The 12,216-nt window shown below is 27.5% G+C and overlaps 1 protein-coding gene and 1 long non-coding RNA gene across 2 annotated transcripts in view; one reads left to right on the plus strand and one right to left on the minus strand.

The window, feature by feature from the left end:
• Nucleotides 1-1,245: 1,245 nt before the first annotated feature.
• Nucleotides 1,246-4,353, minus strand: LOC136075537 (uncharacterized). The gene is made up of 3 exons (XR_010635999.1): nt 4,162-4,353; nt 3,753-3,922; nt 1,246-3,527 (listed from the first exon to the last, which is right to left on the minus strand). It is a non-coding gene; the product is annotated as an uncharacterized LOC136075537 (long non-coding RNA).
• A 7,545-nt stretch (nt 4,354-11,898) lies between these two features.
• LOC136075539 (uncharacterized) overlaps nt 11,899-12,216 on the plus strand; it is a 2,904-nt gene continuing 2,586 nt past the window's right edge. The window contains exons 1-2 of the mRNA XM_065788982.1: nt 11,899-12,046; nt 12,177-12,216. The exon at nt 12,177-12,216 is cut by the window's right edge and continues 43 nt beyond it. Coding sequence (XP_065645054.1) covers nt 12,002-12,046; nt 12,177-12,216 — 85 coding nt within the window. The 5' untranslated portion in view covers nt 11,899-12,001. The remainder of the gene's footprint in view (nt 12,047-12,176) is intronic.

Consider the following 12,216-nt stretch of genomic DNA (forward strand, 5'->3'; position numbering starts at 1 on the left):
AAATCTTATTAGTACAAAATCTTTAACAGCGATAACACGAACAGAAATTATTTGTATAAGCTTTTCATCAATGGAGCATAAATTTGTTAAAGATTATAAAACTAGGCTCCTGAATTAGACTTGAATTGAGACTCACTACAGTGTTTAATAAATGAAACAAGTATGAAAAATGAAGGGTATAGAAAATTTGAAAAAGGTTGCACGATAACTAGAAATGATATATCATGGTAGTTTGAATCATTAAATCTTAACTGAATCTTTAAAGTTTTTAAAAATCTTTAAATATTTAACTGAATCTTTAAATCTTATGTTAAGTTAAATTACTGAATCTTTAAATTTATAAATATTGTTCAAAAATACAATCCGAAACAACAATTTGTTTTTTTAGAAAGTATAATATTTTAAAATATATAAGAATTAAAAATTAATGCGTTTAGAATAAAAATAATTTAAAAAGTCACATTAAACAAAATTATAAATAACCCATAAAATAAAAATACAAAAACTCACCCCAAGTGAAAGTTGACCTACCCTGAGTTTTAACGAAAAACCTTACTCAGGGTGATATTTCACTTAGAGTCAGGCTTCGTTCAAAAACGGACTTGGGGTTGAACACTACTTTAAGTATAACTTACTAGTTTCAAAAGAAGATCATAAGTAGCTTTTGGAAGAAATTGATTATTGCGCACTCTTAGTGTCATGACTAGATGGTGCCGTTGCAGAACCCCCGATCTTATTTCGCGCCATATAAAATATGTAATAATTAAATATATAATATATATATATATATATATATATATATATATATATATATTTCTAATCTCTTGGAAGTGGCATTTGATATTAAATATAACAAACAGAATTCTAATACACATATTACTAGTTGTTGCCCCAAAAAATACAAGTCTGGTTGGTATAATCAGTAAAACCACATGTTATAGCACTGTAGAAAATCACTTGTTCCACTGCTGGTAGCTTAACCAATAGCTTAAAAATAAGCTAAGGCCTAAATATTTGAACTAAAGGGACAATTGTATTTAATATACATTGATATGTAATAACTTATGGGTGTGCCGACACCATGTCAGAGGTAAAAACGGAATTAAAAAATATATATAATGATCGCATACCTATTTGTGTATATAGGTTTATCTATTTAGTTAAAAAACCCTCTAATCTCCTAATTAACTCCGCCTTGTTTCCACTAGTACTTTTACTGCGTAGTCTTTTTTCATTCTTTAATCGTTTTAAAGAAAGTTCTCTAGGAATAATATTGATAATTTGATTTTATGCGTTTTATGTTAAGTGTTGTAAAAGTATGTTATTGTCACCAAATCGTTCAATGCAAACTTGACATTGGTATGGTTTTAAAAAAGCCAAAATGTTTTCAGTTAATTCACCCTTTTCGACACATTGCATCAATGGAACTGCAAATATGCAACAATCGCAATGTTGCTCTTTTTCAAGTTGTCGTGAACAATGGCATCACTATCTAAGTTAGCTGGTACTCTTGATTTGTAGTGTGAGTGATAAGATATGTTCATAGGAAAATGATAAGGAAGATAAGAGTTTCTCACAAAAGTAGATTTCATCAGCTGATGCCATTTACCTTGTTCATCGCAAGAAACTGATCGATTACTGTTATTTTTCAGCTGTTGCTTTAAAGACGAGTGTTTTGATTCTTTTCGCTGCATTGATAAAACTCCATAACCAACATTATATTTTGTATATATATCCATTGCATGATATAGTACAACATACCCCATTGTCCATACAGTACATTGTCCATACAGTACATTGTCCATACAGTACATTGTCCATACAGTACATTGTCCATACAGTACATTGTCCATACAGTACATTGTCCATACAGTACATTGTCCATACAGTACATTGTCCATACAGTACATTGTCCATACAGTACATTGTTCATACAGTACATTGTCCATACAGTACATTGTCCATACAGTACATTGTCCATACAGTACATTGTCCATACAGTACATTGTCCATACAGTACATTGTCCATACAGTACATTGTCCATACAGTACATTGTTCATACAGTACATTGTCCATACAGTACATTGTCCATACAGTTTGGCAGCTTTCCGGATAAAAAACAATGAAAACAAATTAAAATACCTGCTGTAATACTTAGCAACATTTTCTGAATAATTTTCTCAAGTAATATTAAACTTGTTAATCAAAGTTCCAGCATCACGCAAAGATTCACATACTTTAGGTAATGCAACTCTTTTAAGTTTTTGAATATTGCTTTTGCCGGCAATCTGTAAAATGTCAACAAGGCGAAAACTATATTGGGCTAAAGAAACCTGCCATGTGGCCTTGACACCTCCAATGGTTTTATTACTTTGTGTTAATTCACTCTCAAAAGGTGAAGGATATGTTGCACTTGTAGGTAACATATTTACCGCAAAAGACGACCATGAAATATCGGTCGATGGCTCAAATTCAAATCTTGTTTTGATGTTGTTGATGTTGAGTACATTGCCTTCAAATAATTTCATATTTTTCGAATGTTGGTGTCGCAATAACTCGTATACTTTATCTTTTTCACTAATGTTATCATATGTAGTGGATAAATAAACTCCCTACTGCAGATACGTTTACCAAAATTCCACATCGATAAAGTCCCGAATGTCATAGTTTTTTTTTTAGACTCTGGAGCTCCATCATCAGAATATTCAACAACAAAATGGGTAATGTTTCCATTAAACCAAACAAGTTTTTCGTTTAAAGTTTTAACTTTTAAATTTAAATCAGCTATAATTGTCACTAATGCTGTTTATGTTCTAAATACTCCACTATAACCTGGAATTTGATGGATTTCACCGATGTCCAATGACTTTACAAACATTTCAACAGTTTCATTTGAAACATTTGACATGTTCAGTTCAAAGTTGACTTCACCATACTGAACTTAATTTACAGAAGAAATATTTGAAATATCAGAAAATGTGGACTTCTGTACCTTGCATACCATGTTGTATTTACGTCGAGATAAATAAGTAGCATATTTTAAAGCAACTGCTTTGTTTATACCAGCTTTACTTTTAATATAATTGTTTGAAAATGATCCATGTAAATTTTCAAGGAAGTTTCCTCTTTTGTAATCCACAAAGAGCTGCTCCATTAATTTTACTGAGGTAATACTACATAAAAGATCCCACACACCATAAATAGCTCCATAGCTGCCTCCATGAATAAACTCCATAATACTTTGTGACTAAGCTCCTCTTCGATATTTTGTTGAACATGCTGCATCATTAATCATAAAGTCAGTTGTAGGGTGATTTGACCGTTTAGTTCTTGCATATTGCTTTAATTCAATCAGTAATTTTACTTTTTCATACTGGGTGTTTAAAGCATTTAACTCATTTTCAAATTCTGCCTGTTCAGATATGGCAGCATCAATACTTTGTTGAAGAGCTTCGTTATTTTTTTACAGGGTCACAATATCATCATTCAATTGATTTGACACCATTGGGCTAGTTAACATCCTAAACTAATAGAATATTTATGTATATATAATATATATACATAAATATATATATGTATATATATATATATATATATATATATATATATATATATATATATATATATATATATATATATATATATATATTATATATAAAAATAAATGGAAATGTATTATCAGTTAGATAAGAAAAAGTCTATATAATTTTCACTGAGTAGTATTTGTCAATATAATAAGAAAATCACTAACCTTAAGTTGCATTCAGTTGGCAAAAGACATTATTATTTTGTAACAAATTATCTGAAAGCAATTGTTGCTGAACAGGTGAAGCGTTCCAAAATGACTCACTAAAGGTACGTTTAGTGTCACATTTTGATTTATGGTTTGCCAATTTAGAGCAGGTTTTTCTTTTGTCACATCTAAAAAATAAACACGCTAAGTATATATATATATATATATATATATATATATATATATATATATATATATATATATATATATATATATATATATATATATATATATATATAAATATATATAGGTGTTATGTGTATACCTAAGTATACGCATAACATATGATATTAAGTATACACACTATATATAACATTTATCACATATATAATGATTTTTATATTTATTAAGTAGAAGAATAAAGTACCTTTAAAATGTTACATTTTCAGACATTATTGAAGATAGATAACAATAATCACTCTCAAAAAACGTGTTATAATCTATACCACGTGTTTCAATCTGTCTTGGCTGTCGTTGCCACAATCTCCCCGTGTTACAATCGTTTTGTACCGTCAAAAAAAACTCAACGATAAATGACGTAATGATGATAACTAAGCTTTACTCAAAAGCATATAGTAAGAATCAGAATATAACTTATAGTCTGAATCTTATTATATGCTTTTAACATTTTCCTACTTATAGTATCACTTATACTATAATATATTATAACCTAATATTACTTAAAGTAAATTTTATTTACACCATGTTACCCCATAAACATAAATCATTGATGTCACTCTTTGTCTCAAAAGGAATAATACCTTATAATTATTGTTGTGTAAATGTTAGGGTATTTATTAAACTTTGTAATAATATAAATACTTAATAAATGTATAAAACTATAAATATATAAAACCAATATATTTATTAAATACCATAACTCTGTTTGTAAATTGAAAATAAAATAAACTTAAAAAATAAGGCTATTATAGGGTTATTTTATTTATAACAATTTTTTCTAATAACAAAATTACTTTCCCAACCCTTCAACATAATCTTATTATTTTTACTTTTACGCATCGAATCATATAATACCACCGACAATAATATATTTTTAAATTCATAATGGTTTCTTGGTCATCAATAATACAACTAACTAACAAACTCTTTGATAGCCTTCATCCATGATTAATCATATGATCTGAAAATTCCCACAGAGATTCCTGGTATGTACACCTACGATTCCGGTTTACAACATATATCTTCTTTTAAGGGATGCCGTAAATAAATTTGTATTTTGTAAAAAAACAGACATTTTGATGGTTATTTTGCTTCAAACTACTATATAACTTTAAATTAGACATATAGATGTAAACTGGAATTTAAGATCAACTAGAAAACTATCTTTGAAAGTAATAATATTGATAGCTAATAACGTCGTCATGTAGTCTATCAAGCTGATTATTTTTAGTTTTAGTACTAGTTTTTAAAAGAAATTAAATTTCAAAATCTATAAAACTTTTAACTAGCAGACTTTATAAAAAAACGAATGATATATGTTTGAACTTTATTTTCTATTTAACGAATTATACTAACAATACTATTATATAATCCTATTTTAATGCTAAAGATTATACTTTTTTGCAATTTTTCGAAATAAATTATCATTTTTGGACGTTTTGGAACAAGTTTCGATAAATTATGGTATTTTTTTCAAAAAGCATTTGGGAGAAAAACAGTTAAAAATAACCGCCGTGACCTTTACTGAGTCTCCCATAGGTATTTGCGCCTTCTGCTAACTGCCTTGTTTCAGCTTTGTCTAGATTCCAAACCATTCCAATGGTTGACCAGAGAGTGAATATTTAACGTAACGATTTGATTCAGAGAATGGTCATTATAGCTAAAACTATCATGGACCGGAACTAGAGAGGGTTTTAATCATGGGCAGAATCCTAAGATTGATATTTTCAAACATTACAAGGAAAAAATACCTAAAACCGCACAAATCAAATGTTGCGGCAATCAAAATGTTAGTGACTTAAAGTTTTACTTTTTTCCATTACTTTTGAACAAGATCCTTTCAAAGTTATTGTAAAATATAAGTAAATTTATTTACTTACTTTACATAAATCACTTTCAATTTACTTTACAAATTATTTAAAATGTAAGCTTATGTCATTTAAATTTTATTTTATATAATTTATTTTTAATAAAGATTTGTTATTACTTTTAAAATAAAAAATTCCTACTTAAAAACTAATATTTTATTTGTAAATTTAACTTACATTTGGCAGCATAATACTTATATTTTTTTAATGCAATTTACTTTTCATACGCAAGTTATTTTTTAATAAAAAATTTTTTTAATTATTTACGTTTATAGGTAAATATAAATTACAGTTTGAGAAACTTTTATATTATGCAATGTAATTTTCAAAAGTAATGAATTTTTAAATATGAAAGTAAACAGCTTCTTCATGTGACTTACTTTAACATCTAAAAGTAAATTACTTTTTGATGTAATCTTCTTTTACATCACTTACTTTTGAAAGTAAAAAAACTTACATTATAAAGTAAAAGTCGTTTCAAAAAAATTAATTACTTTTACGAAAACGTAAATTTACATAAAACGTTTAAATTACTTATGTAATTTACGTTTTGATAGAGATTAACTTTTTGATAACGATTAACTTTTTGATTAAGATTAACTTTTTGATAAAGATTAACTTTTTGATAAAGATTAACTTACTCGTGTGAGTAAAAAAAAAGTAAGTGAAAGAGCCATCCCTCGTAGTTTGCTTGAAATTCTAAACTTATTTATTTTGACCACACATTATTGATTTTTAGAAGGTAATGAAAAGTTGAACTAAAGATACCAATTTAAAGATATTTCAAGTTTTCACATTTGGGCCCTAGTTTTGGGGCGCAAAACGTAGAAAAGTCAAAAGATAACCTGCGTTAGTTATTCAAATAATGATAATCAATATAAAGCTTAAACTTTTAGTGTTTACTTCTGATATAAGAACGTTGTTTGTAATTAAGGTAGCTTTTAAATCAATTTAAAGCTTGATTTTTCATACCATAGTTTTCCATTTTTGTTAGTAAAATTTCATGGTATTCATGGTATTGTTAGTAAAATCTATTATGTATTGTTAGTATAATCTGTTATGTATTGTTAGTAAAATCTATGAGGTATTCATGGTTTTGTTAGTAAAAACTCATTGTATTTTTAGTAAAATCACATGGTATATAGCTATTCGCTAACTAGTTGCTAGGTAGGTTGCTAGGTCATTTCAAGCCGAGTTAATACTATATAGTTAAAAAATATAATTTTATTATATTTCAAGTCAAATGATTTGTTGTAAAGCCAAGCTATTGATCTTTAGGCTAAAGCTGTGAGATCGATAATGTGACAAAACGAGTGAAAATAGATATTTATACGGGGCTGTTGGTGTAATGAATGCAATAGGTGGCACAAAAATGTTTTAATTTAAATATTTTTAAAATCTAAACAAATGACTTCTTGTAAAAATAAATTTTAAAATGGCGATTTTTCATATAAACTTTAATTAAGGTGAAAGTATGTTTAAAATTCTAAAGTTGTTTACTTTCACCACATATTATGGACTTTTAGAAGGTAATAATTGAAATTGAAATAAAGAAAGTAAATTAAACATATTTCAAGTTTTCACATCTGGGCGCTAGTTTTGCGGCGCGAAACATAGAAAAGTCAAAAGAGAATTTGCGTTAATTATTGAAATAATGATTGTCAATTATAAACGTCAAACTTTTAGTGGTTGCTTATGATATAATAAGGTACTCAACAAAGCAAAATTATGAAGATAGCTCAAAGCATGAGAAGTTACGGTATAAAAAACTAATTGATTAGAATTTACTTTTTATAAAATTTAAAAATAACATCAGTTAACTCTGCTAAATAATATTTATACTTCATGCTTCGATAACTTCATATAATACTGTAGAAACATTCAATGCATCATAACAAATACTTCTCAAATTATTTATTATAGCGTGATAAAAAATGACATTCGGAGAAAAAATCAATTTAAGATAATTAACATTGAAAAGAATAATTCAAATTTGTTTAATTCCAAATTGTTATACAATTTTTATTAGGGATAATACCAAGTTCTGAATAAATATTTCATATACCAGTTTATCATTCGTTAAAATTATTACAATCAAATTTTTAAAAGTGTTGTTTTTTATTATAATTAACAAACAATAAAAAAAACTTGATAATAAAGAAAGCATTTCAGATGCTTTCTTTATTATCAAGTTTTTTTTATCAAAAAAAAAAAAAAAAAAAAGAAAAAAAAATTTAAATTTCAAACAATTTAAGCAAAATTTGAAATTGCAAAAAAAATTTTAAATAATTATAAAAGTAATATATACACAGAACATAATATAACTAAAATTGATAAATTTTATAATTATTCATTCATATGCAATTTATTCATTCATATGCAATTCATATGCAATTAAGACAATTTTAAAAAATGCGAAAATGTGCAGTATAATGATTTATTGCCAAAAACTGGCTAAAACTTAACTACTAAAATACAAAATACATTTTAACATAAAGTTTTTCAGATTTCATATTTTACGATCAAAAACAATAAAGGTCATTTTTATACAATAAAATTTTTGCAGCGATTACTAGAAAAGGGATTACAATACACTCATTATTCACGATGATTACCTTAAGGTGGTAGACTGCTAAAAAAAAAATTTTTAAATCTGACATTATTCCAATTGATTTTCTCATTTTAAACACGATAAATAGGATTAAAAAAAAAAAAAATTTTTTTTTTTTTTCCTCTTTCTAATTTTTGGGCAAATTTAAGTGTTTTTAGGCCTAAAAAGTGCAAAGTTCTTGGAAAAGATATCTCAAAAGTAAAATATATCAAGTCTCAAAATTTTACAGTTGTGTACCTTTTAAGTAGATAAATGTCCTGAGATAAACAAAAAATTTGAATCCTTTTCAATTTCGATGCACCATAAGCTTTTTCTATGCGTCTAAATTTAGGCCAAATTCCTGACCCCAAAACAGCCCAAAAAATTTAATTTTAATTTTTATCCAAAATTTCTTTATCTTAGGACATAAAGCTCATAAAAATGAACATCTGTACAAAATTTCAAATCAATTGGACAAATACAGCTCCCGCAATCTTATCCAGAATATGAAAAACTTTACAACAGAGAAAAATGCAAATAAAACTTTATATTTTGAAAATACAAATATATTAACACTTGAAAACAGGTTAAAACCCCCCCCTTTTCATATAATGTTCCTTCTTAATCATTGTGCTTATCATCAAACCCCTTCCTTGTTGCTCTAAGCTTTTTTCTTTGTTTTTTAAACTTTTCAGATGATTTTATGTCCATAAGCTTTTCACGTAGCACATCACTATTTTGAAAACCGTTTTTAGTAAAATGTCCTGGTAAAATTCCTAAACTGTGAAGAACATCTATCATACCAGTTTTACCATCATTAAACTGTATGACAGCAGATGCAACACTAATTTCAAGTGTTGACCTACCCACGTACACATTTTTTGGGCATTTTGTCCAAATTACATTATTGAGCGATTCATTTGCATTCTGTGTTTCTCCATCAAGACATCTTTTTAATAACTTGTTTGCACCAAGATCTTTGTGTGAAAAAATAGGTTTTATAATTTCACAAACAGCTTCTGGAATGTTTATACTGTTTTTATAAGTCAAAGTTTGATTAATCTTGTCCCTTTGATATTTACACCACGAATCGCTAGTACGAGGACAATACTTATGGCGTTCTTCATCGCTGCTGCTTTCAGAACAGTGATGAATTAGTCCTGCTATGGATTTTTTCATGCCATACAAATTCCCTTTGTTTTGTCGTATACTCATTCCATAATAGTTTTGCAATGTATTAATGACTTTATCTGTCATCCTTCCTTTTCCAGTAAGTCTTTTACCATCTTTTAAAACTTTTCCCTTGTACAATACTTTAAGAGAGCGTAAACGTGACCCAACTCTTTTTTGAACATGACTGACACATTCACTTTTTTCAATTTTATACCCTGGGTAAACATTATTACTTTCTATATTTTGGTAAGACTTACTGTCACCATCACCACAGTATTTTGTATAACGCAGTTTGTTAAAAACAGTTGATCGTTTAAATATTTGCAATGCCCCAATAGCTTCCATTGCACCTGCACTATCTTTGTGATTAATTGGGCAAATATGTGATTCTACCCAGTCATTGTATCCCGGTATATCTTTGTTTCTCTGCCAATATTGGCAACTTTTACAATCCTTTATGAGAGTTTGAGTGTCAACACACTTCCCATTACTAATAGCAACACCGTTCAGCGAGGAAAAACCGCGTCGCTGCCACGTTCCATCAACACTTACAGTAACATTTTTTATATCAGGGTCACCAATAGTAGACTCACTTGTACGTTGTGCTTGTGCAGCTGCTCGCTTCATTGAATCTTGGGCAACTTTGATATAAGACGAATGCAATTTATAGACAATGTTATTGTATGTTTTTTTTTGCATTGGTGGTGGACTGTTTATTATGTTACAAAAACTTTCCATTGCAGCATAACCTTTTCCAATTTCTCTGAAAGCTACACACATTCTGATATTAATGTCAAACGATTTCATGCCCTGTGTTTCATTATCACTGTTTTTTTCAATTTTTTTTGAGGTAAAAAACTCATTTTGCCATTGACATTTTTTTGCAGTGCAAGACAAAACAAGTTGATGTGAAAATCCTTTCTTTCTTGATAAATCATTATTCAATTTTATTAAAGATTGGCATTTTGGACAAGAACCAACAAGATTTAAAATTGAACTCAAGACATCAGAATTAAATATAATGTAACATTCAGGATTACTATCTTGACTAATACTTAGAGTATCAGAAGTAGGTAAATTTAACTTTTCAGCAGATGCTGATTTGCTTGAAGAAGTATTTGTTAGAGATGTATTATTTGATGTATTATTTGAACTTGAAGTAGTATATTCAGAAGTCAAGTGAATTTTATTCGCAAGTAATCTATAACATTTACGTTTTTTGCTTTTAGACTTATTTCTTCTTTCTGCAGAACCCATGTTGATAGTATGCACTTTTATCGAGTTAATATATAGTAATAAACCAATTCAACAACGTTGTTCTTTCACACCATGTCATTTAAACATAGAAAAACAAAAACAAAGAAGTAGCTATTGGTTTGAGTGCTTAGATTTTGTAAAATTTAGTTAAAATTGCCTTATTTTGACGTTGCTATGAGCGTTGCTAGGGGAAGCAAAATCACCCTACTAAGTTTAAACTGTTTTTTTAGGCCTTTTTATGTTTTTTTGTAAAATAATATGTATGTTTTTAAAAACAGCAATAGTTAAAGTTTTTAACTAATCAACTTTTGAAAAACTACTTTTTTCAATGTTTTTTAGCAGTCTACCACCTTAAGTTTACTCTTTATTGTTTTCAGCACAATCCAATATAAACAAATTATTCGTATATTTTAATAACAGCATCAAAAGGAAAAAAATACAATTAGATTTTCAATAAAACAATTTTTACATGACTATCTAAAAGCTTTACAGAATTTTAGTGACCAAGTGACGACAAGGTCACTTAACAAACACTGAGTGTTTTATCCTATACGGTTTCAGTTGCCTTAACTACACTACCCAAGAAATATGTTTGTTTTTTTAAAGACATTGAAAAAGTAAAACAATTAGAACAACAACTACAATCACGACACAAACGATATAAAAAGTTGCAACTTGTAATGAAAGAAAATTTGACAATAAGTTTTAAAGTTTTAAATTTCGAAACTTTTAAAAAATATCATTTTGAAATTGAAATACGGAGATTTTATTTAAAATCCAATTGTATTTTTTTCTTTTTGATGCTATTATTAAATACGGAGAGATTAAAAGCAATGACATTTGTTCTACTAATCAAATATTCTCTAAATTCCTAAGACTTAATTTTTTAAGAAATAAAAAACAAGTTGAATATTTTTATAATACCTGCTTAATTTTTCTGCTCATCTCATAAAAGAACGCGTAATCAAGATAGTAAATTCATGTTGTTTCATTTATCTAGTTTTCAATCATTTTAATTATTGGATTAAAATTATTTGTTCCAATTTAATTAAGCGTAGGGACTGATTGCATATAAATAGCAAACTATATATTGAATAAAATTATTTTACAAAGAGTTGCGAACTACTATCTTCTCTGAAATGATTCGAATTTTTTTCCTTTTTTTCTGTGTTTCATTTATAATAGTAAGTACTTGAAGTTTCATCTTTTTCTGTATATCTATCTAGTTATAAAAATTTTGGCTTTTTAGTATTTGTTAAGTTTTCAAATTACCAACAAATTCTAAGAGTTTTTTAAATTTACTTTTAATTTTAGTTGAATGAAGCAGCACCGAACTTTGGTAAACTTAAGGTAA

This window comes from Hydra vulgaris, chromosome 01 (genome assembly GCF_038396675.1).
Source record: "Hydra vulgaris chromosome 01, alternate assembly HydraT2T_AEP".
Lineage (NCBI taxonomy): Eukaryota > Metazoa > Cnidaria > Hydrozoa > Anthoathecata > Hydridae > Hydra > Hydra vulgaris.